Below are 25,411 nucleotides of genomic sequence, written 5' to 3' on the forward strand. Positions count from 1 at the left end.
CGCGCCCCACGCCTGCCCCGGCGCACGGCCCGCTCGGAGCGGAACGGCCGGGGCCGGGCCGCGGGAACGGACCAGGCGGGACCGGAAGCGACGGCGGACGCTGCTGCACAGCCGGCCCCGGCCCCGCGCGGGGCACGCCGGGAGCTGTAGTTTCCCGCTCTGCGGCTCCCGCGGAGCACGCTGGGATTCGTAGTCGCCGCGGAGGAGGCGGCGCTCCCTGCAGGGCTGCGCGCTCATTGGTCAGAGGCGCGGCGAGGGGCGGTGTCTCTGGGGGCTCGCTCGCTGCCGATTGGCTGAGCGGACGCCCCGTCCCCGGCGCGGTGCCGTCAGTTCCGGCGGGCCGCGCCGCCCCGCTCATTCTCTTTGGTGTTTGCCCTGTGCCGCCCCGCCGGTCCCGCCCGGCCCATGGACTGAGCGACCCCCGCCCGCCCCGGCCCGGAGCCGAGCCCAGCGCAGGTGAGGGGGCGCGGGCGGCCCGGGCCCGCCGCTCCTGGCACGGCCCGACCGACAGCCCGGCCGCGGCCCCGCTCCCACCGGCGCTGCCCCAGCATCGCCTCCCTGCCGCCTGAGCAGGGCGCTCGTTTTTCCCGGGATGTGAAGCAACAAGTCCCGTTCGGGGCTCGCCGAGCCCCGGCCTGCCCCGCCCGGCACGGACGCTGCCCCGCCTGCCGCGCTCGCGGGGCTGCCCTTGCAGCGGGGTTAGGGAAAGCCGGGAGCAGCGTCCCTCGCATGTCAGTCAGGGCTGCGTGTGCGTGTGCACACATGGCACTGAACCACAATAGCTGAACGCAGTCTGTGGTCTGCTTTTGCAGAGGTATCTTTGTAAAATCTTCTTTTTTCTAACTAGAACGTGCTAGTGTGCTGCACAGGTCCCTTGCTCAAACTGGAGGCAATGTTTTGGGTTTGTTTTTTTTTTAATGCTAGTGGACGTGAGAATTTGAGTTCTGATTGTGCAGCTGTGGCTGCAGTGTAATAAAGTGATTTCTGGTTTGTCTGTTGATTATTTCATACATGCAACAGATGTGTGTTCTGACTTTTACAGATTCACTCAGGGTCTGTCACATCTTGACGAGAATGTAAAAAGCCCAGGGGCTGAATTTGTTACTATATTTTCTATTTTCTGAAGTTGTGTCACAAACTTATTTCCAAACTGTTCTAAAAAGATGCATGCAAGAAACAATTCCTTTTTATGTCGTTATTTTAAGCAGCCCCTCTGTTCAGAGTTTCTCATAACATCATGAATCATTTTTGCACTATCAGTACCAGTCAGTCAAAATGTGTTTTGTGGCAAAATTATTCATAGGTTGAAATAAATTTGAAGTGATATGACTGTACAAAGTCAGAGCAGAACTGGAAATTGCTTTGTGCCGTTCAGGTCTTCCTGAAGAGCAGCAGCTTTGTTTTGGAGACAGATGAAGGTTCCCAAAGCCCTTTTCCTGGCTCCTGAGGCCAGGCTCCTTGCCAGGGCTGGTCATTTCACTGGAGGTGCTGCAGATGCCCCAGGGCAGTGCAGGAGGTCTGGGCATGTTGGCTCAGCAGTGTCCCTGGCTTCTGTGACCTGTTCCACTGCAGGGAGATGCCAAAATCCGTGCACTGTTCTGTCCCAGCAGTGGTTGAGCTAGAAGTATCAATGAGTGTTTATTCATCACATCACTGCCTGGCTTATCAATTTGCTTTGTTTGGAACTGTCTGTTTATGTGTATGTTTGGTAGTTCATTGAGCTTTTACTTTCAAATTTTAGCTTTTCTTCTCATTAATAATCCATACCTTGGTTCCCAGACTACTTTGCATAACATTTAGGGTTTGTGCCCTTACCAAAAAGAGCAGCCTCTTTTTCTACAGTGTTACTTTTGGGAAGGACCCTGTGTTTCAGAAATGTTGCAGAAGATTTATCTAAGAAGAAAACATTGTTCAATTAGTATTTTACATTTTGTGCAGATAGCCTTAATTCTGTGAAATTTAGTCGTTGTTTATCAATTTATAGTGAGACTTTCCAGTTGTAAATAGATGCTGTTACACACTGTTGCAGCAGCTTGAGAGTTTTATGCTGTGTGTTACAAAGCTGCCCCTAATGTGGGTTTTTCCAAGGTGTTTTAGGTAACAGCATCTGAACAAACCTGCTGGAGTTTGTGGATGTTTATTTTTGTGCCTCGGGGTAGTTGATGTTGTGCCTGGTGTTTGTGCTGCTCCCAGGCTGCCCTGCCAGGTGTGGGGGAGCAGAGTGCCCAGGTGGGGCACAGGGAGCGGGTCAGACCTGCAGGGCTGTGAGGAGCTGTGTGGCAGCAGCCAGGCCCTTGTGTCCCTGGGCTGCAGTGTGAGCAGCCTGGGGTGCAGCCTGGCAGAGCAGGGTGCCCCCGGCCTGGCAGTGCCCTGCCAGGGGAGCCCTCTGCCCCCAGAGCAGGGTGCCTCAGGGACACTGCCAGGAACCCTTTCTTGGTGCTTTTTAAGCCCGTTGCCTCTCGTTCTGTCACTTTAACCGGAAAGAACAGATGGTTCTTTGCCACTCCAAAATCCTTTCGGGTCCGTGAGCTGCTGGGTCTCAGACCCCAGCCAGCCCTCTCCTGTTCAGAACACACAAGTTCAGATCCTTCAGCCGTTTTCTGAAGGGAATGTTTTGGGCTTTTTGTGCTCTGCCTGTGGCTGGAGCCTGGTCCCCAGGTGGGTGCAGCGGGGGGCTCAGTGTCTGGTGCAGAGCAGGGCTGCTGCAGACCTGGCTGGGGCTGGCTCTCCCTGCTGCCCCTCGGCGTGGGGAGGGCTCTGAAGCAGCCTGGCAGCGCCAGCTCGTGCTAGGCAGTGCTGCTGGCTGTGACTCTCCTCCACTCTGCTGGTGCCCATCAGTGGTGTCTGTGCCACGCTGACCAGCGGGCAGTGCCTGCACAGCCCCTTGGGCCTGCTCTGCTGAGCTGCAGCGGTTCATTCTTGGCAGGGCTACCAGGAGTGGCTGGGAGAGAAAAGTCTGTTGTCTTTATGCAACTTGGTCTTGACCCTGCCTGCAAATATGATGCATTTCCTTGTTTTTCAGAGGTTAGTTTAGCCTCCAGAAAACCCTGTGGAAGAGGAGTTGAGCTGACTGTGATCCTCTTGTGTTCCCTCTTCACTGTGCTGTTGGGCAGCACTGGGTGTGATGCCAGCCTGGTTCAGGCTCTGACCCTCCTTGGTTCACCAGGAGAGCTGCTCACAGTCCTGGGAGTCAGCCTGACAGTTTGGAATGCCTGTCTGAAGTAAATTCAAGAGCTCTGTCCTCTTCTAACCCTGACCAAGATTGGGCTCTCCCCCATTTTGTGGCTGGGAATGATGTTGCTGGCATCTGCATGCAGTTGGCTTAGGCATGGAAAAGAAGGATTAAACACTTTGTGCTATATTTGTAAGCAGAATAAAATAGGTTTTGATTTCCATTTAGAGCAGTCCGTGCAGCGACAGGTTTCATATGCAGCACTGAAATGATTTTGTTCTGAAATGGTTTTAGCCTATTTGTGAGTGAAATCACTAGATTGGAAATGTAGCCAAAAGGTAGAATTTATATCATTTTAATAACTACCAGGGTTTCTCAGTTTGTGGCTTGCTTTTGGTTTGGCTTTGTGAATGAAGGTCTGAGTCTAATTTTGGGAGCTGATCTCTAGGGCTCTTAGGAAGAAGAGCTTCACTAGGGAAGAACTGGAAACCTCACTACAGAAGGAAAATTGGCAAGTGATCCTTGTAATTCTGCAAAGAGCACTATTGTGAGGTTCCACTGCTTGGGTGAGAAACATCACTTGGGGTTGGGGAAAGAGCAAGGAAGATTCTTGGATCAGGCTGGAAATTCTGCTTGGAAAAGCAGCTGTGTTGGGCACTTTGTCAGTGGTAATGGAAGGGTCATGATCAAGCTTCAGCAATATCAAGCTTCCTTTCCAGCATGATCTCAAGCATCCTGATGTTTCTGACATCAAAATAACAACTTTTGGTGTTGTCCTCTTCAAAAGGGTGACTGAAAACTGGAACTTCAGTTCCTTAGAAAGACATTGCACTTCAGCAGGAAAGGAATGTTTGCTTTTCTGCTTGCAAGATTTCATTGCATTTCTTCATCTGCAAGACTTGGTGTAGTCTTTGCCAGGCAATTACTATTGTTGTGTTATATCTGAAAATTTTCAGTGATTCTAGTGATGTTCTTGGGAAAGAAACTTAGTGATTGTAAAGTTTTTACCCTGGAGTCTTATTCTAAATACTTTTCTTCTTTGTCTTACAATTTCTTAATGTCCTTTGGAGAGATTCTTGAATGCCACTCTCAGAGTTACAACCGTGTGTCACTGCTGCAAATTCAGTCAAATATAGGATTTGTTTTGAGTATAATCTGCATGTGTCTCCTGGACTAATGAGACCTCCTTGAATGCCACTCTCAGAGTTACAATGCACCCCGTGTGTCACTGCTGCAAATTCAGTCAAATATAGGATTTGTTTTGAGTATAATCTGCATGTGTCTCCTGGACTAATGAGACCTGAACTATTTTTGCTCTCTAGTAAAAACAAAGTTATCCAGGTGGTAGTATGATAAGTCTGGCATGTTTATGATTTTTTTTTTTTTTCTGGAGTAAAAAGACTCCAGATGGTAAATTTGGTGATGTATCTGTTGTTTCCCAGTAGTTTCTTACCTCTTATTTAATGGATAATGAAATCTTTCTGTCCGTGAATGTATTAATGTTGGTTCTCCTCTTTGGCTTGTTTTGTCAGTAACTAGCTAAAAGGTTCCCTCTGACTCATTGCTGCTCCTCTCACATTTGGAAATCCATTCACAGGTTCAGAATGTGAAGCTCACAGAGCACTAGTGGGGTTGTGTTCCTGCTAATTGCCCTCTGCTGGTAGCTGGAGCAGTGATTTCTCCTTTTCACCTATGAGTTAGGAAAGAATAAACCTTTGTTTGCTGCCCTGATCAGACCCGTAGGTGACTGGTGTGTGTGTGCATGTGTGAGTGCCTTGGTGTGTAAAATGGATTTACTTGGCTGTAAAATGGATTTCTAATAAATAAATTGATATGTGGCTTGTAAGTGGATATGGACAGCTGACCTGTTTGTGTCTATTTAGGTTCCACTGGCTGAACATGGAGATAATTTTGCATCCATGTGTAAGAGAAGTCTAATGCTAATTTGTCAGCCCAGGGAGATCTGTGAGTGCACGGGCTGGGGCACGTCCTGCACGGGGTGTAAAACAGCCACAGGTGCCCAGGAGCACTTCCTACCCTCGTTTACAGAGCTGCAGGGCCAAGTGACTCTGAATTGCTGCTTGAGCTGTGCCTGAGACATGCCCTGACCTAAATCAAAGTAACCTTCAGAACACATGTAGCTGATACAGTTCATGAACTCTTTCACCTTTGCTTTTCCCAGCCAGAGCCACTCCAGCATTTCCTGCCTTTTCCCCTCATAAGCAGCTTGGCATTCTTGATGATCCTGGGGGAAAACTCAGATAATAATAAAGGATGTATTCTCTAAATAGTTTTTTTGTAAAGGCTGTATTTATTTCTTGCCCTCTAAGTGAAAAAGTTTAATTTCAAATGGTAGGATGCGTGAAATGTAATTTGTCCGTGGAAGTTGCTCTCTGTTCAGTGTGTAACCAGTGGCTCTGGGTGTAAGTAACAGGATTTGCTTCCTGAGTGGATTCAGTCGTGGGGAAAAGAGATGGGCAGTAATGAATGAGCATAAATAAAGCTTCTGTGCTACTCTTCTGTGAACGAAGGAAGTGTGGAACCCGGTGGAGCTGCTGTGCAGGCTGGGTGTGGGTGAGGGACTGGGCAGAGCAGGCACCGTGGTGCTGGGCTGAGCTCTGCTCCCCCTGCGCCGCTGGAGGAATTGCTTCAGTGGGTTGTTGGAGAATGCTAAATATTCAGTATAATCTGTTTTTCATCTTCGCATTTTAGGTCAGCAATTCGGCTTCCAGAAGTGGAGTTGGTCTGCGTTCAAAGCTGTTTGCCTGCAGTCATCTGCTCTGGTTGGAAGTGAACATGTCTCAAGTTCAGATTCAGAACCCTTCTGCTGCCCTTGCAGGGAGCCAAATACTGAATAAAAACCCATCTCTTTCACAGCCTTTGAGTATTCCTTCTACTACCAGTTCTTTGCCCTCTGAAAATGCAGGCAGGCCTATCCAGAACTCTGCTTTGCCCTCTGCTTCAGTTACATCCACCAATGCAGCTGCAGGTAAGATAGAGGGTCAGTATTTTTAATGCTTATCGTTTGTCATGATATATTCCTGATGTCTTGCACCTACATGTAATTTAAAAGTAATATTTATCCAACTGCAGTAGCTCCCTGTGGAATGAAATCTGTTGGGGACAGGTAGAAGCATACTTTTACATAAAGTTCCAGCAACTAATTGATATGTTTGTAATAGTAAAGAACATTTTTAATTGTATTGCATTAAATTTTTGAAATGTTCTACCGGTAGCTTGTTTTAAATATGAAAAAGTGTTGTTTGAAATAGTTTGTTTAGTTCTGTTATCTTTAGTTCTTTTATGACCAGTTTAATGATAAATATATTATGCTATCAAAATGCAACTGAAAAAATAAAGGGTGATAAAAAATAGCTAATAGGGGAAAAATAGGAGAAGGGAAATGAAATTAACTGAGTTTTTGAAATTATTCAAAGCAACAATAATGAGGAATACTTGGGAGATTTGTTCCTTGACATGTACTAGATGAGATGTGAGCTGTTTGCAGGAGTCTTCCAACTTCATTCTTCTGGCTTGCATTAGAACCTTGAATTTAATGATGGTGCTTTTTAGGCATGAGCATTGCTTGGAAAACCCAAAGTTCAAAAGATTGTTACAGTTTGGCCAGTGAGCAAAGCTGTCTGTTCCAGCACTGCAGACAACTAGATGCTAAGCCATTGAGATTTCTTTTTCTAATTAAAATTTATAGAAAAGTTCACAGTTACCAGTTCATTTATTGGATCTTATGTAACCTTTCAGCTCCTTCAAACATGGCAAACCCCAAAGAGAAAACCCCCATGTGTCTTGTGAATGAATTAGCCCGTTTCAACAAGATTCAGCCTGAGTATAAGCTTCTGAGTGAGCAGGGTCCAGCTCATTCTAAGGTAAGTGTTCATCCCAGTTCCTTACTGCTGCTGCTCCTCTCCTGCACCTTCAGGACTGGGAAGAAATCACAATGTGTGTGATTTTGGTGCTAGATAATCCAGAGTAATGGAAAGGGAGGCCCCCCACAGCCTCGGTGGTGGGGAAGTGTGAGGCTGCTACCTGGGAAGCAAAAAGTTGAGTTCCAAAAATGTCACATGAGCTTCGAGGTGTGAAGGAGTTAACATTTACAAAAAGTGTTGGAATAGCATTCAGAACATCTGTTCAATTGTGTTTCATTGATCTGTGGGCATGTAGAAGCCCACAGATGGTACATTGTGAACTTAACTTTTTCAAACTGCTGCAAAATATCTTTAATAAACCTTTTAGAGGATTGGAGCAAGAGTGGAGTTACGTGTCACAGAGAAGGGCGAGTTTCCAGTCTGCTGCTCAGTGACATGGGCACAGCAGCTCTCCTGGGGCTGTCACCTCTCCCCACGCTGCTCTGAGTTTTTAACCTGTCAGATCTCATGCAGGATATTTGCCAGCTACAATTGTTGTGAAATTCTTAGCTCAGTAATTAGGAAAATCCTGTTGATGTCCAAAGTGATGGAACTCTGGAGATGACGTGGGAGTTAAGGAGAGCTCGGATTACTGTATTCTCAACTTGTGCATCACTGAAAGACTCATTTTGTGTAAGAGGGTCTGATAAACTGCATAAATTCTGGAGAAGCTTTTTACGAAATACCTGTTTGTGGTTTTGAGGTGTTTACAGTGCAGCTGACTCTTGGGGACCAGCACTGGGAAGCTGAAGGAACTAGTATTAAAAAAGCGCAACATGCAGCAGCTGCCAAAGCTTTGGAAGGGACAAAATTCCCTAAACCTACGGCTCGTCCATCTCGCAGTGAAGGCAAGAATCCAGGTACATCCCACAACAAACTGATCTAAAATAACCATACACACAGAGAATACCCCTTTCTGCTTTTGGTATGTATTGAACTTGTATAAGAATGAATAAAAACTGTGATTCTGCCTGTTTGGCAATGGCAGTTGTCAGCTAGCAAGTACTTACTTTGTCTGTGCATCTGTTCCATAGGTCATTTTGTTTTGGCAATTGCTTTACACCAGACCTCTTGTACTGGATTACAGCTGATTTCTGAGCCAGTGAGACCTGTGGTAGAAAAAATGACACTTACTGAGTGTTCTTTGTCCAGTCAGAACAGACTGGGAGCCAGTTCTTCATGCCCACAATACCAGCACTGAGAGAAATGTTTTAGCCCTCAGCAGCAATTTACCTGCCTTTTGACAAGGCCAGTTGCAATTTGAAAGTGAAGAGTCACAGAAACCCTTCTAGGTCATTGAGGACAGAGAAACCTTAGATTGTTCTCAGTAAGCAAGAGACTCAGAAGGGATGCAGCATGTCTGGTAACTTAAAAGTATATTTGGAGAAATTTTTTCACTGCAGAAAATTCTTCTTCTGCACTTTGTTAGATACACTGTAAATGTAGGTAAATTAGCAGCTTCAGAAATTAAAAGCAAAATGATAAAACCCTCCAAAACAAATCCAATAAGAGCTCCCAGCAAATTCACTTTTTTGTAACAGGATTTGTCACAGCTGTACTGGGACGCTTTAATGTGCATCATATAGACTTATTCTCTTTTTGTCCATTAGCAGTTCTGTTTGGAATTCAGTCATTTAAGATGCTGCATGTGGCAGAAGTTGAGCTCATTTTTCCCTGCTGTGAGCCAGCAATAAGAGTTTAAATTGTCTCAGTTCCTTGTGACAGCTGAACAACCCTTTCTGTTCCTTTTTCTGTAGACAGTGTAACCCCCACAGTGGAGTTGAATGCACTTTGCATGAAGCTGGGGAAGAAGCCCATGTACAAACCCATCGACCCTTACACAGGGATGAGATCCACCTACAGCTACACCATGCGAGGTGGCACCTACCCCCCACGGTAGGTGTTGGCTGGGGGTGCACCTGCCCCTCTGCACCCGGCTGGACCTGCAGGGGCACTCACCTCTTGGAGGAGTCCACCCCCAGTATCTGTAACTTATTTCCAGTGCTTCATTGCTTTGGGGTGGGGCAAGGCAGCTGCACTGAAAGGTGAAGTGTTTGAGAGTATTCAGGTATAGCCAGCTTCGTTAAGCAAATAGCTAAATATATAGCTAAATATTAGGTAAATGTTTCTTGCATTTCCTTTCTCTGTAAAGGCAAAAGTGAAGAAAACAGGTTGATGCTGCTTCTGAGACTATTTAAATTAAAGTTGCAGTTTAAAGAATTTTTTTTAGGCATGGGAACTTAAAATTCAAAATTCCCTGGCTTGCCAAGTCCGTACAAGTGCGGTTATGTTGTCTTGGTGTAGTACCTGGTCAGAAATGTGTTCCTGTTGTAAAGCAAGGAACGTCAATATTTGTTTCAAAGGTACCTCACTAAATTCTTTTAGGCTCTAAATCAAAATTTGGCTTTTTAAAACTAGTGCTTCAGTGCTGGTGTGGTTACTGATATCCACGAGATTGACCCACATCTGACTTAGGTGTCTGTTTCCTTTGCAGGCCAAATAATTTGCTGATTCCCCTCTCTCTTTGCAGGTACTTTTACCCATTTCCTGTTGGGCCTTTACTTTATCAAGTGGAGCTTTCAATTGGAGGGCAGCAGTTTCATGGGAAGGGAAGAACAAGACAAGCTGCTAAGCATGATGCAGCTGCTAAAGCTCTGAAAGTTCTGCAGAATGAGCCTTTGCCTGAGAAACCAGAGGTGGGAATTTATCTAAGTGTTGTAAGCATAAATTGCTAGAATAAACTGGGATATTATTGTAGATTTTTTCCTTGTTGAGAGTTGAGACAGTTGGGAAATCTGATTCTGTGTAGCAGTGGTGACTTACTTGTGTCAATAGAAACAATTTTATGTAAAAGCATAAATTTCTGTGGAACTAGAATTTTCCCAGATTGAGTTATGTTAATTTTTTTACTGTCATGTTTTTCCACAGCAATGCTGTACACCTCTGTCAGATAGGAGCACTGGAAGCATAGATAGGAATTAATATCTTACCAGGTACAGATCATACACAAACTTCTGAAGAAGTGCATAAAGGGGCAACATAAAACTCAGGCATGAATTTACTTCCTAGGACAAATTCCTACATGATTTTGGAAAGCACCATGGAAGTTCTAGAAGAGCAGGAAATGCATGGAAGTAGTAGACTCAAACACACATTTTGATAGGAATATAAGAAGTCAGGTTTTATCCCTTCATATATTTATGGCTGCCCAGCACTTTCCATTCCAATACCATTGTTGTGTTTTTCATGCTTTTTTTTGGGTGGCTTGAGGCAGAAGGTCTCACTGTGAGCACAGGAGTTGCTTTGCTGCTGGGCTGGCTGGGAGCCTGCAGCCCTTCATGTGTGTTGGCTGCTTTGGGCAAAGACAGAACTGTAACTTCAGTCTGGGGATTTGGGATATGGAGTCTGGCTGGGTGCTGGGAAAAATGAAGGAAAATGAAGAATTGGACAAGAAGGTAACAAGGGGTCTCAGACTGAGGAAAAAAAATGGCTGGGAACTACCAGGAATGGCAGAGCAAGAGGCTTGAGGAAGCATGAAGCCAAGGGGCACGGGGCTGGATCTGGGAGTGGGCATTGCCCAGGTGATTGGGCAAGAGCACTGGCTCTGACACTCCAGGGCAGGGGCTGGGGAGGCACTGGTGGAGGTGGGTGATTTAGGTGGGGGAAGGCTCTCCTGGAGGAATGCAGACTGGAAGATGGAGGCTCCAAGGGATTACAGAAGCTGCTGGGAAAAGAGTGTGATGCTGGGGCTTGGGCTGAGCCTGCCCTGAAATCTGAGCTGTGGCTGGCACAGTGTGGGCAGGGGCCAGCTGGTTGTCATGCAGGAGAGGATGCTCCCCTTCAGTTCTGGGAACCCCAGATTCTGGAATATTGTTCTGTGTCAGAATGTTTGATGTTTGGACTCACGTGTCTTAAGGGGGAGTAATTTTGTACATTTTTTTTATTATTTGGGGGGGATTTTTTACAAGTTTTTGTTTTTATGGAATTTTACTTTTGTATTTTTAAATTAGAAAATATTCAGTGCATAATAGCAGTTGGGCGCAATGATCTCAAAGATATTCTCCAACCTAAATGATTCTGTGAGTCTAAGAAGAAATCATTGAGTAAAATTATTAGACTTTAAGGGAAAGAATGACCATTTCCCACAGCTTTTCGGGCTGCAAATCTAGGAGCAAGTGGCAGGAAGAAACATGTAATAATGTTGGCTCTTGGCTGGACCAAGCCCTGCCTGAAGAGCTGGGCTGGGTGTTGGAGCTTTGAGAGGGGGCTCTGCTGGGAGAGCTCACAGGGACCTTCAGTGTGGCTGGGCTTGGATGTGCTGGGCAAGGAGCAGGATGGGTTTTTGGCATATTCAAAGAGAGGTGATAAAACATTGACTTAAAGCTTAGGAAACATGGACAGCTGGGCTTCCTAGCACTGTGCTCAGGCAGGAATTGTAATTTTGCCTCAAAATTTGCTTCTGTGTTTGTTGCCAGCTCACTTGGTAAACACCAGCTGCTCTTCATGCCCTTGATGTGGAGGCTCAGGCTGTGGTTAGGCACTGCAGTGCTGGGCAGCACCTCCTCCCTGTCCAGCATTTGCTCACAAGCCTTGAGGGAGGGAAGGAAGTGCAGGGAGCCCCTGGAAGAGGGCAAGTCCCTCGTAATGGAGTACAGGACTTGTGGAATTTGCTTGAACAATGTGATCAGAGTCTTGAGGGAGGGAAGGAACTGCAAGGAGCCCCTGGAAGAGGGCAAGTACTCGTAATGGAGTACAGGACTTGTGGAATTTGCTTGAACAATGTGATCAGAGCTAAGAATGGCAAATGCTTTGGGCTCTCACTGAGATTTAGAGGCACATAATTCTTGGAGAGTTTGGTCAGTGCAAACATGCAAAATAGCTCAAAAGCAAACTTTAGGCATCATCTGCCTTGAAGTGTGCAGGGAAAGGGGGAGAGTGTGTGTATGATTATTTTTTATTTATAAAGTAAACTGATCCAGAACTCAAGTAGAGTCAAAATAATCAGTAAAATTTTTGTAGTCTGTTAAGGATTATTTTGCTAATAATTCACTCTTTTTAGATAAATGTATTAAAGAAAAGAACCTTCATTTTGCACTGTGCACACAGACTTGGAATGTATTAGGAACATACACTGCAATAGAGCAGATAATTACGTTCTATTTATTTGTATTCTCTTGAGAGGATATTAAGTGGGAAAATTTATTCCAATAAAGACAAGTCATAGTCATCTTCACAAAGAAAAATGTAGGAATTTGAAACACTAGAACACTGATATTACAAGGAGAGGAAAAGTGCTTGTAATTGAAGTTGTGGCAGTGTTGGTGAGTGAGGGCAGGGACAGACCCTGCCTGGCAGTGCTGGAGTGCACGTGGCCTTAGGAGTTCCAGTGTCCTTTGGAGCTGGCACTGCGGTTTGGCAGACGATGGTGGAGAACTTTGGGGGCTCTACTGGGTCGGGTTTGCCTGCTGTTTGCTGGCTGTGGGGCTGTGCTGGCTCTGGAGGGGAGCAGGGCTCTGGGACAGCCCCACACTGCCCTGCCAGGGCACCAGGGCTGTGGGACAGCCCCACACTGCCCTGCCATGGCACCAGGGCTGGCACTGCCCTGCCCTGCCATGGCACCAGTGCTGGCACTGCCCTGCCCTGCCATGGCACCAGGGCTGTGGGACAGCCCCACACTGCCCTGCCATGGCACCAGGGCTGGCACTGCCCTGCCCTGCCCTGCCATGGCACCAGGGCTGGCACTGCCCTGCCCTGCCACAGCACCAGGGCCAGGGCTGGGCCCAGACTCCAGCCTGATGGACAGGGGCAGCCCAGGAGAACAGTGTGAAGTCTCATGGGACAGTGGGAGGAGTGAAAACTTGAGATTAATTTAGTTAACTGTTTTTTTTTTTCTAAGGTGGGAAAAGCCTGTCTTAACTGGTGGGATAAAAAAATCCTTTGTGTTTTAAACTAACCTGTTGGTAGCAGCCATGGGGGATGCTCGCTGCCATCCAGCAAGTTTTAATCCATGAAAGCTCTAGCTCAGCTCCCCTGCTGCTGCTCCAATAAGATACTTAAATCATTTTTATTACCTCGTTGCATAGCTACAATTGTGGCATGATATAATCGGTGGTATTGTTGCTGTTCATCTTTATCATAAGCTTTCCAATGTCACTGCTGGACACCTGAAATTTCTCTGTTGCTGTTGACATGCCTTAGCTCATGTTGGTGCCAGCATCAGCGACACCTCTGGAATCCCAGTCAAAGTTTCACCTGGAGATACCTGCCTGTGGGACAGCTTCACTGGCAGTGTTGTCCCAGCAGGTCTGAGTTCTCAGAGATGGTCAGTGTTTGATGTAGGGCAAGCTCCTGGTAGGCTGTTCTTGACGTGAGAAAGCAAAGCTGCAGATGAAGCACTTACATGGAGCATGTGAAAAGACACGACTGTGCCAGGGCTCATCAGCCATCCCTCATTCACATTGGTCCCACTCCAGAATCTTTGTTTTTCCTGCCCTTTCTCTTACTTGATCCTGTCTTAGTGCTTTTGGTGCAAATGTCCAATCAGTATATGAAAATTGTATTTCATAAAGGTACTTCCATTTGGAAATCAGTGCACTTAGCACTTCAATTTCATTTTCTGTAAACACATTTTTAAACCTATTGGCCCTTATTCCATTTGTTCTTTCTTGTAATGAGCACATGAAAATATGAAGGTTTGAAAGCTTTTACCCATACACCTTAATGAGCTTTTTAAGATTCAGTTCTGTAGTACATGGGCTGCTTTTCTCATGTTTATGTAACATGACAGTAAAGGTTAGAATATTTAAAATTTGGAGAGTTCAGTAAAGTGGTTGAATGGATAAAATTCAATTTAATAGGATCTTTATTTTAAATAGAGTATGCTTCTTTTAGGTTAACGGAAAAGAACCAGATGATGAAAATCTCAATAAATCTGAAATAAGCCAAGTTTTTGAGATTGCACTTAAAAGGAACTTGCCTGTGAATTTTGAGGTATGTTTACTTTACAAGCTCTAGATTTGTTTTTATTAGACTATTAAGGGTACACATTAAGTTGAGTCTCTTTTAGATAACCTAAACAACTGACTTTTAACGTGTCTCGTTAGTTGTGAATACACTTTAACCTTTGACAGTCACCTTGATTGTCTTGGAGTTTTTGTGGTAAAGGGAAGCAAAAAGAAAAATCCACCTGTTCACAAATTCATGCCCTGAAATGATCACATGGAGTGAACAGCTATGCTGTGGTTGTCTGTGCAATCTTTTTTTCTGAGCTTTTTGAGAAAAGCTTATTACAGTGAAGAACCAAAACACGACCCTGCATTAATGATTAGAACATGGGAGTGCAGAGTCGAGGCAAAAGAGTAGAGCTCACTCTGAAAGACACATATGGAAGTATTTGCTTAATTAAGCACTGATCTGGACTACCCCTGAGTGCAGAACCTCACAAGTAGGTTTCCTTTCTTGCCATGAGGTGACCTCATGTGCATCTGACTTTCCTTTCCCCTTGGCCTGGCTGCTTGCTGCCTCTTTGCCCCTCTTGATCATTTCAGTTACCTTAAATCAGGAGCTTCCACAGGAGTGTCTCTTTTTCACTAAAATATTAATTTATCATGCTGCTTTTCTGAGCTGGCAGAGTAATATTTAAGCCAACCATCTGAATTATTGTAGTAAGAAAATGCAATTGTGTGTAACTAAATTGCTTCTGAAACTGTTCTATAAAATTTTACACGAAACTTTCAATTATTGCAGATTAGCCTGAGCATCACTGATAAAAATACATTGTCACACAAAACCAATTGTGGGTGGAAGCTCTTAAAATTCATTCTTACTTTTTGACTTTATGGATATTTTGGAGTGTGATGTGTTATGAATGGAGTTAAAAGCCTAAATCTGTAGCGGGCAGCTGTCTCTTAGATGTCTTCAGAATTCTTCTGAACTTCAGAGTTCAGAACTCAGAATTTCTGGGCTAAAATGCTAGATCCCAAAGAGCTGCTTCCTCTGTAATGTTTTATTGCTGTACTGTGGTATATTTAATGAGGTGCTGTTAACTGTGGGGAAGTACACACTGGTGAAATAGAACAGTCCTATTTTTGTACTGAAGCAGTAAATCAGTAAATTAAATAAGATGTGTTAATGACTTCTGTAAATACTGTTTACTGCTTGGTGCATCTGATCTTCTAAAAATGTATGCTTAGTTGGGTGGGAATATGTTATTAGAGTTAGTATGTTTTACTTTTTGGATTGTATGAGAATCTAAAATCTCTTTATCCTTAGTTCTTGAGAGAAGTTTGCTATAAACAATGTGCCCTGCCATTTTTAATAAGTGTTTATCACGCTTTCACTCAGTTTTTCCCTCTGAAACAGGTGACCAAGGAAAGTGGTCCTCCCCATATGAAGAGTTTTGTAACCAAGGTATCAGTTGGAGAATTCATGGGTGAAGGTGAAGGAAAGAGCAAGAAGATCTCAAAGAAAAATGCTGCAATAGCAGTCCTAGAAGAACTGAAAAAATTGCCACCCCTTCCTACAGTTGAGAAAATGAAGCCACGAATCAAAAAGAAAACAAAATCAATAGTGAAGGTAAGGGGGAAAAGATTGGAAATCTGACTGTGCAAATAATCATCAGAGAGGCTTTTCTGAGTCAGTTATGAACACTCTTCAGCTGCTCAGCCTTTACCAGCCCTCTGGTGCAACAAATGAGCTGGTATTTTGCTCCCACTCTAATGGGGTTCTGACACCACCTTTATAGCAGTTACCTGTAAATTCAAGATGAAAGAGAAACCTTATAAAGGAAAGAGCAGCACATAAAAATCAAGCTCTGACTTTCAAGCCTCAGACTTTACAGCTTTGGGTTTTGCTTGTACAAATTCTCCTGCAAGCTTGTCCCTCCTAATGCAGCAGGATTAAGGTTTGTAAAGCTATTAGCAGGGTAGGTTACATGTGGTCAAGTGTGACAGTGGAGCCAAATAAATTCAGTATTTCTCTTTGGCTGTGACAGTGTTTCATTAAGCAGCCTTTATTTCAGTATTTTTAAAATCTAGAGGTTAATTCAGGCCATGCTGCGTTCTGTCTATTAAACCAAATATTTGTAAAGTTTGGCTTATTTTCTAAACACTGTTCTGTGTAGCTGCAAACAAGTCCAGAATACGGTCAAGGAATGAATCCCATCAGCAGACTTGCCCAGATACAGCAGGCCAAGAAGGAGAAGGAGCCCGAGTACATGCTCATCACAGAACGTGGGCTGCCCAGGCGCAGGGAGTTCGTCATGCAGGTGGGTGTGATGGCACACAGCTGGGGCTGGGGGGGTGATGGCACACAGCTGGGGCTGGGGGGGTGATGGCACACAGCTGGGGCTGGGGGGGTGATGGCACACAGCTGGGGCTGGGGGGGTGATGGCACACAGCTGGGGCTGGGGGGGTGATGGCACACAGCTGGGGCTGGGGGGGTGATGGCACACAGCTGGGGCTGGGGGGGTGATGGCACACAGCTGGGGCTGGGGGGGTGATGGCACACAGCTGGGGCTGGGGGGGTGATGGCACACAGCTGGGGCTGGGGGGGTGATGGCACACAGCTGGGGCTGGGGGGGTGATGGCACACAGCTGGGGCTGGGGGGGTGATGGCACACAGCTGGGGCTGGGGGGGTGATGGCACACAGCTGGGGCTGGGGGGGTGATGGCACACAGCTGGGGCTGGGGCTGTGATGGCACACAGCTGGGAGTGTGGCTGTGATGGCACTCAGCTGTGGCTGTGATGGCACACAGCTGGGAGTGTGGCTGTGACCATGGCACACAGCTGGGGCTGTGCCTGTGATGGCACACAGCTGGGGCTGGGGCTGTGATGGCACACAGCTGGGGCTGTGCCTGTGGCCATGGCACACAGCTGGAGGTGGCTTGAAGGCCAATGATTATTGATAATAAATGGCAACTTGCTCAGAGCAATGATCACTTGAACTATTTTGTGACTCATGGCATGCTGCAGACACAGCTCACTAATAAGGGAGTCCCCATACTGCTGCTTAAGAACTGAGTTTTCTTCCTCTTCTGTCCAGGTGAAAGTTGGTGTACACACAGCTGAAGGAATGGGCACGAACAAAAAGGTTGCTAAACGCAATGCAGCTGAAAATATGTTGGAAATTTTAGGTTTCAAAGTCCCTCAACCTCAGCCTCCAAAACCAGCATTAAAGACGGAAGAGAAGGTGAGTCTGGAGGAAGCAGCAGCTGGTTAATGCTGCAGCAAAGGCTGAGCTGCACAGAAGCAGCTTTGCAAGGCAGTGACAGGGTAGGAAGTTCATTCCCTCTGCCCCAGCCAGGAAACAATTGTATTGAGGGGACTGCTCTCTGAAAAAATGTTAAATATCCAGTGTTTTGGATACATTAAGCGTTTGGGTTTTCAGGTAAATCAAAGTCTCATCAGAAGCATAAATTTATGTATTCATGCTTTATGAAATGTCTCAGAACCTGTGATAATCAATGTGTTGCTCTTAGAAACTTGCAGACCTGTAGGTTATAGTCCTCTGCTAGCAATAGTTTTACACAGCCTTGCCACAGTTGCAATGAGACCTTTGTTACAGGTCTCTCTGGTGGGTCCCTTGGGGAAGGAGCCTCCTGTGTTCTGCTGGTGAATCAGCAGGTGCAGCCAGGGGGTTCAGACAGCAAACCCAGGGCTGGTTTTGTCCTTTCCACATGTGCTCATTGGTGTCTGGTGTGCTCTCCTCAGCAGCACCAGTGACTAATGGCAGTTAAACTGGCTTTATTCTGGTATCTGCTTCTGAGTAGCTCTGTTCCTAATACCAAGTTTTAGGCCTTCAGTGAATAAGCATCACTGAACTTCCTCTTTTTTTTGATAGCAATGTAGTTATTGATGTTTTTGAATAATAACTTTTTCTGTAAAAATTTGGCTGGTCAGATCTCCTGCATCTCGAAAACTTTAACATTTGGGAGGAAAAAAGTTTTAAAGAGATATTGTGTGTTTGAGTTCTTTTCCTTTTATTTTTAAGACCCCAGTGAAGAAACCAGGTGATGGAAGAAAAGTAACCTTCTTTGAGCCGGGCTCTGAAGAGACTTCAGCCAGTGAGTAACGTGGTGAAAGCAGCAGGGCCCTGTTGGGGGTGGCAGGTCCCTTCAGCAGTGCCATCTAGCACTCTGGGATGAGCAGAGCTGTGCAGCTGCTGCCTTGCAAACCAAGTGCAGCCCTTGGAAAGGTTTGGTTCAAACCCCACAGAGCTTATTCCTCCCAAGGCCCTCTTCCTGGCATGAGGAGGAGAAAGGGTGTCAGTAGAACTGCTCAGCCTCAGGCAGAGTTGGAGAGGGAGGGAAGGGCCTTGCCCAGAGCACCTCAGGCTGTGCCTGCTCTCTGATGCCTGAGAGCAGGAGCTGTGCCTGCCCTTGTTTCAGGCAGTGAATGGTTGTGGTGGTCACACCCAGGGTGGCAGGCTGGAGCCAGAACACCTCGAACCTGGCCACCCTGTACACAGACATTGCTTTCTGGGATATCATCTGGTGGGAGGAATCATTATGGAAAGTTTGTCTGTCACCACAGATTGCTGTTCTGGGGAGCATATTTCAGTACTTTAAGTGTTTAAGTATAACTTGGCTATGTAAATTATAGTAAGTTGGAATTTACTTGAGCTTTAGTACTGTTTTACTACATCCATAGGACCTTAGGTAAACTTCCTGATTTCCTATTCAGATTTTGCTATCCCTGTTTTCTTCCATTTACAAATTGTGGCTTTCATCCTGAGACTTGAAACAGCTCAGTCCTGCAGAACTTCATGAATCTGTTCTGCCATAAAAATGACTCCTTGGTTTATTTTGGTGGCACTATCTTCCCCACCTTTCTTGAGCACACCTGTGCCTGTTTCATCCATAGATCTGAGTTCCCTTGAAAAGCTGTTCTTATCCCTCTTTGACTTATACCATAATGTCAGCAAATTGCTGTCAGTTGACTGTGGCTGGACATTTGCTGTAAATAGTCTTGCCTCTTTGTGCTGATGCTCCATTTTACCTTTCCTTCCTGCTTGTTCTCACAATTACAGTTTAAACTTTGTGGACTGTCACTTTCTTTCCATCATTTAGTGGTGGCACTGGCCATTCTGTGGCTTCATTATTTGCTCCTACAGTTTAAATGATGGAATGAAAAATTCCGAAAGGAAAAGATAGATCTAGAATATGGTTGCAGCTGAGGTGTCTGTGAGCTTGACTGACCTGGAGGAACTCCTCCTGGAGGTGAAGGTGCTCCCTTTGGCAGAAGCAGCTGTTGCACTGAGTCAGTAATTCAGTAAGAAAACTCTGTCTTGGTGATGCTGAAGCTCTGACCCTCCAAAGGCTGACTGAGCTTACCAAGTCTGTTGGCATGTCAAAAGTAATTTGAAACTAATTATTTTTTTCCCAAGTGACTTTTGGTGCCTGTGTGTGCCTGCAGGAGGACTCTCAAACAGCAGCTCTTCAGTGTGCACCTCTCTCCTCCCAGGTAATAAAGAAGATGAGTTTAGGATGCCTTATCTCAGCCATCAGCAGCTTCCTGCTGGAATTCTTCCCATGGTCCCTGAGGTTGCACAGGCTGTGGGAGCCAATCAAGGACACCACACCAAAGAGTTCAGTCGGGCAGCTCCCAACCCCGCCAAGGCCACGGTGACGGCCATGATCGCCCGGGAGCTGCTCTACGGGGGCACCTCTCCCACCGCCGAGACCATCCTGAAGAGCAGCAGCCCCTCGGGCCACTTCCCCCACGGGCCTCTGACCAGGCCCTCCGAGCAGCTGGACTACCTTTCCAACGTCCAAGGAATCCAGGCAGGTGTTCCACTTGGGACTTCTTCCACAGCTATCCAAGTCCAGCCTTCTGTTTGTTCAAAGCTTTTTAATTCTCTTGGGGAGAGATGAGTTCTGAGCCTGCTGAAATTCATCTAACAGTTTTGCTTTACCCATGACTCGTACCAAATTTTACATATTTTTAAATTTAATTTTCAAGTGTGCATTTCTGTACCATTCTCAGCCCCAGTTCAGTGGTTCAGTGTATTCTGAGGACTTGGAAGAACAAAATTAAAGAAGCATTTTCTATAAGTTGTCCCAATGTAAGAAGACCTTGTGGACTTGAACTAGGCTGATGTGAAATCAGGTTTTTTCACTAATCTGTCATACATTAGCATGTGCTGTAAGCTCTGTGTTTTCTCACATTTGCTCCCTTTAATGGGAATTGCATTAAGTTCCTATGTTCGTATGACAGATGAGCTCAGTGGATCAAAAAGCATAATACAGAAATTTGAAATGCAGCTAGCAGTGATCAGAATAAAGGTTCCAGTAACAATCATCATTAAGTAGCCACTTGCAATTCAGGAGCCTTGGCAAGCTCTTGTGAGTAGTAAAAAACATTGTAAGTGAGACTAAACTTCAAATGGAGGGGTTCTGCTGGCTGAGAGAATGATGAGAAGAAAGGTTCAGTGTCATATATGGGCAGATAATCTGTAGCAGTTGTGATATACTCCTGGTACTTGGTTAACTGAAAAGAAATAAACCCTTTTTTTTTCTTCAGGTTGAATATAAGGACTTTCCAAAAAATAACAAGAACGAGTTTGTATCTCTTATAAACTGTTCCTCTCAGCCACCGCTGATCAGTCATGGGATTGGAAAGGACGTGGAGTCTTGCCACGACATGGTATGAGGAACCCTGCTGAAATGCTGCTCTTGGGCCTTCCCCAAGGGGACACCAAGGTTTTATATCCCTGCTGGGAGCAATCAGATGCTCTACAGTTGCCTGGATAATTTTGTCTAATATTTCACAGGCTGCAGAAGTAATGATTAATAATATCAGAATGCAGTCTAAATAATGCTTAATACACTAAACATTTTATCACAGTTTTGGTCTACAAAAAGCAAAATGCTTCGTGTTGATGGTATTTGCATGAGCCCATGACAGTAAATGCACAAAAAGGAAAGTATAAACCTAACAGCATCTCAGCTTATTTCCTTATTGTATCAGAATGGGCTGATGATTCACTGGGAACCATACTTGGGCTGAGGTGGAAAAGGACACTGGGTCTGTGTAATTTTCTCTCCTTTGTCTTAAGCTCTGCACAGTTTGAGCTGTTACTAATTTAGTGTCTCTCTTCTTGCTGTTTCTAGTCCTGGTGTGTTAGTTTTCCCCCAGGACTGAAACAAGTGCAGTGGGAATCCCCAGTCATAGCACCATCCAATTGTTTAATGAAGCAAGATAAAATTCTACACCTTTGCATTTTCCACCATAACTATGGAACTGAAAAAACTTCTTTAAAAATATCGCCAAAATAAGAACATTTGTTTGGCTTAAGTGAGTGCTTCACTAAATTACTGAACTGTCCAGAGGCTGAATTGCTGAGTGCTCTCTCTTCTCTTTAGGCTGCATTGAATATTTTAAAGTTGCTGTCTGAGTTGGACCAACAAACCACAGAGATGCCAAGGACAGGAAATGGACCAATGTCTGTGTGAGTGTTTCCCACCAACTTCCCTTGCACTGATGGAAATTAGCCCTGTGAGAGTTTTTAGACAAATAACATGTGAGGGTTTTGATTTGCCAGAAAGGTTGAAATGCCAGGGGCTGCTTGCCCTCCAGCAGCACCAGAGGCAGGGTTGGATGACCAAGCCTGTCGCTTCCATGTGTCCAAGGCAAAGCACTGAGCAGGAGTGAGTGGGTGAAGTGTGCTGCCTGTGGTGACCCCAGCCCAGTGGAACAGCTCTGGGCCCCAGCAGTTCTGGCCTCCCTCAGCTCAGCTGCCCCATTTCTCTCTAAGGAGTGTGACTCTGCAGTGGCCTTGGGGTTCCAAGTGCTCCTCTCTCTCTCTTGCAGTCTTGTGTGTCACGGGTAAAGGGACGTGCAGGGGTTGAAGCTGAAGCTCGTTTTCAGCAGAAGCATGGAGAAGTGCAAATTATTCTCTTGGCTCGGTTTGGGAGGAGAGAAAGTTGAGCCTCTCATTGAGATAATGAGCTCTCAAATTAACAGTGGTGGGATTACCAAAGTGCTAATTGATTAAAAATTGGGTTAGTTATATAGTAACAAATTGTTGAATGCACATCAAATTATTTGTATCCAATTTAAGTAACTTATTTGTGGAAATAGTGTTTTGTCTCCTAAGTAACAGGTGTTTTCTCATGTTAGATGTGTGAAACAAGAAATGGAAAGTGACCCTCTCCTCAAACCGGCGAGCGCAAACCCTTTGGGACAAACACTGGACAGCACTGCCTGAAACAGGCTCTTGACTGAACCCAAACCTGAAAGCACCAGAGAAAATCAAATGCTTCCTCTCAATGTAACCTAACTGTTGGAGTGCTACAGTCTCTACAACCTACTGTAGTGTCTAAATCATAACTGTTGCTTTTCCTTCAAACAGTGATACATTTTTAGTTTCATTATGTTGTTTTGATTGAAATGACACTATACATTTTTCATTTAAAAGTTTCTTAATTGTATCTAGAACCATAGCACAGTTTAGAAACTTTGTCTTCTGAGACTGACATGTTACCTGTGAACTAACTTGGGAAGATCATATCCATGTATGCGGTTATTTTGGTTTTATTGGAATAGCAGCGTTTCACTGGAAACAGGCTGTGTCCCACCATTTTAAAAAGCCCCATATTTTTGCAAACCCACCCTAATTATCCAATGGTTGAATGGATTTAGGAATTTTAAATTTGGTTTGATCATTTTTGGTTGATTTCTAGTTTTCTTGAGTGTGGGGTAGGGGAACTCGAATGCAACGTGACTTTCAGTGATCTCTGAGCTGTTTTAGGGACTGTGCGTTGGTGGCTTGCAGCTCACTACAGTACAGGATATGATCTCAATGTAGTGCATATAAAACTGCAGATTGATTTTCCTTGAGTGCTTTATACTGTTTAATTACATCTCCATGTAGGGCTGAAAAAAATTACCTATGTTTATATATAACTGTGTTGCTTTTGATGTTGTGTTCTTGCGCACGGTCGGTGCGCGCTGAGGTTTGCATTGGTCCAGGTACAGCACGATAGCCGCGCGAGTTCAGTACTGCTTCCGTTCATTGTTTACGCTGGAATTTTTTCTCCCCATGGAATGTAAGTAAAACGTAGTGTTTGTCACCAATAAATGGTAATACTAAATTTTTTTGGTTAGTTTATTCCTGTACACCACCACAGGGGCTGCTTTTTTATAGATTTGTAATGCTTGTGCTCTAGTCTGGGCAGTGTGTTGAGCTGTGGAGTAACTTCCAGTGGTTCTCGAGTGCATAGAGAATGTTCTATGTTCTGTGCTGTGCAGGGTGTGCAGACCTGGCACAGCAAGGAAATGCAAAGTAATGTGGGTACAGTTTGTTATTTGTGCCACAGTGTTAGTGCAGCTGTGTTAATGCGAACTCGATCTGGACTTTAAAGTGAAACTTAAAAGTTCGCTTCAGCGAGGAGCCTGGCACAGCCAGGGGATGGGACTTCCTCGAAGTAGAGACTTTAACTCTGTTTCCTTGTTTGCTTGTGAGCTGAGCCACAGCCTGGCGTGCCTCGCGGTGCTGGGGCAGTGCTGCAGAGCAGAGCCTGGCTCCCGCAGCGGCCCCGGCCCGGCCCCGCAGGCTGACACGTGTCGGTGTCTCGTCCATGTGAGCTACGGTCAGTGTTTACTTCCCTGTGACCTGCAGGAGCAGTTCCTTCACCTGTGTGCAGCGCCCACGGGAACTTCTGCCACAGAGGGCAATTCCTGCAGGTGCTGTCTCAGAGCTAAATGTCTTGGCCATTTTATTTGCATCATCCAAAGCAATCGGGCCACAGGAACTGCAGACCAGATTGCATTGAATCACGTTGGGTGTGATCATTATAAGCTAAAAACCCCCAAACATTGTAAAGGTTTTTTTGGTTTTAATTTTTTTAACATTTGTAGAACTAAAATGCTGTACATTTAAAAATTAAAAGAAACTTGCTAGGCTGAGGCTTTGTATTGCAAATTTTTCCAACTCAGAAACTCCTTACTAAACCGTTCTGTTGGAAAGCAGGGAGCACACTGAGAGCAGTGGGCCCAGCTTCTCCCTGCCTTCATCTGCTGCACTTGGCTTCTCTCCTCGGATGGACTAGAGCCTGCTCTTGGGACTCTCTGCAGCAGTCACTTGTAGCTAATGCTGTGTTTTGTAGGACCCTGGATTAAAGCCCTTTGGCGCAGGGAGCTGTGCAGTGCTGTTAAACCCCCTGATCCCCTCTTGGGTAAGAGCAGTGTCTCCTCTCCCAGGCCTGCTGCAGTCACAGCCTCCTGCTGGGACACGCCGTGGCAGCGTGTGGATTCTGGGTAAGCTGACGTGAGCTCTGGATAAAAGTGGGGCTTTGCCCGAGTACCACAGTCCCTTGCTTTTCCTGTTGTCTCCTCTGCGCGTGGTGCAGCGAAGGCAGAAGACACAGCTGAAAAGGAGTTCTTGTTTCTCAGAACTGCCCCCCTTGTTGCCCCAGCCTTTTACCCTTGCAGCCATTCTGCAGGCAGAGCTGCCCAGGGCAGGCCAGGGAGCGCTGGGCTCTCCATCTTCCGCTCCTGGTTTCAGTGCCTGATGGCCTGACTCCCCAGGGAAGAAATGTGACTTTGTGATCCATCAGTCTTGGTTTCAGGATTAAGATCTGAAAGAATTTGTGCCAAATGTTTTTGGGAATGTTAACCTGCAAGACAGCTAAAACACCCCATTTAACTCTTATAAAAGGCTCTGTAGGAGAGCTGAATGGGAATGGGAATGGGAAGCAGCCTGAAGCACCAGCAGTAATCCATCCTGTGAATTTTGTCTTTGGGATTTTTCCTATTCTAAAAGGACAGTGTGTGTGATTTGGCAGAAGCTCATGAAGCTGTTTATCCAGCCACCCTTAAATTTGTGCTGACTTTTATTTTGACTATCACAGTGAAGCTGCTGACCTGACAGTTCAGGAAGATCTTTTAATGGCTTTCTTGATGCCTTTTTTAAAAATAAAGTCTATCTGCTGGAAAGCCACAATCTGTATTAGAAATGTCAAGAATATTGTAGGCATCTGGTTTTCTGGTTTAGGTTATTATGTTGGGAAAGCAGAGGTTGTATCCCAACCAAAGTTTGGATTTCTTCATAGTCAGTTCTGATCTTAAAAGAACCCTGAACATAACAATGTAGCAGTGAAGAGGATGGCACCTGAAACATTTAATCTGACAAGGCCTTGTGTAGCAATTCAAGAACACTTCATCTCTTCCTGTCTCTCCTGCCCAGAGAAAAGAATGGTTCTGTGCTGGCACTTGTGAGCTGGCACATGGGAGACGCTGACAGAATCCCCCTGAGGGCTGGCAGAGAATACAAATACATTCTTTGGGACTGTGCTACTTTAAAAAGAAATAAGTG

At 45.5% G+C, this 25,411-nt stretch overlaps 1 protein-coding gene across 6 annotated transcripts; it reads left to right on the forward strand.

Annotated features, from left to right (window-relative positions):
* Positions 1-325: 325 nt before the first annotated feature.
* On the forward strand, positions 326-24,000 carry STAU1 (staufen double-stranded RNA binding protein 1). Of its 6 annotated transcripts, none has more exons than XM_041417816.1 (15): positions 326-456; positions 5,885-6,161; positions 6,932-7,056; positions 7,799-7,955; positions 8,853-8,991; positions 9,626-9,791; positions 13,987-14,085; positions 15,439-15,669; positions 16,217-16,360; positions 17,138-17,284; positions 18,086-18,158; positions 19,510-19,877; positions 20,617-20,739; positions 21,459-21,544; positions 22,216-24,000. In XM_041417816.1, exons 2-15 carry the CDS (start codon positions 5,969-5,971, stop codon positions 22,301-22,303), a joined length of 2,139 nt encoding a protein of 712 aa, XP_041273750.1. In that variant the 5' UTR covers positions 326-456; positions 5,885-5,968; the 3' UTR covers positions 22,304-24,000. The 6 variants fall into 6 exon arrangements, with proteins under 6 accessions (XP_041273750.1, XP_041273752.1, XP_041273751.1 ...); XM_041417818.1 differs by having other exon boundaries at positions 336-456; positions 19,558-19,877; XM_041417817.1 differs by having other exon boundaries at positions 336-456; positions 15,457-15,669.
* The last annotated feature ends 1,411 nt before the right edge of the window (positions 24,001-25,411 follow it).

Source organism: Onychostruthus taczanowskii, unplaced genomic scaffold (assembly GCF_017590055.1).
Source record: "Onychostruthus taczanowskii isolate IOZ18803 unplaced genomic scaffold, ASM1759005v1 scaffold57, whole genome shotgun sequence".
NCBI classification, from domain to species: Eukaryota; Metazoa; Chordata; class Aves; order Passeriformes; family Passeridae; genus Onychostruthus; species Onychostruthus taczanowskii.

Bases quoted from the DNA above. Each gene is read 5' to 3' on its own strand.
- STAU1 (XM_041417816.1), top strand. From the start codon at position 5,969: ATGTCTCAAGTTCAGATTCAGAACCCTTCTGCTGCCCTTGCAGGGAGC. The intron at 7,956-8,852 runs GTACATCCCACA...CTTTTTCTGTAG, and splicing joins CAGTGAAGGCAAGAATCCAG to ACAGTGTAACCCCCACAGTG. The intron at 15,670-16,216 runs GTAAGGGGGAAA...TGTTCTGTGTAG, and splicing joins AAACAAAATCAATAGTGAAG to CTGCAAACAAGTCCAGAATA.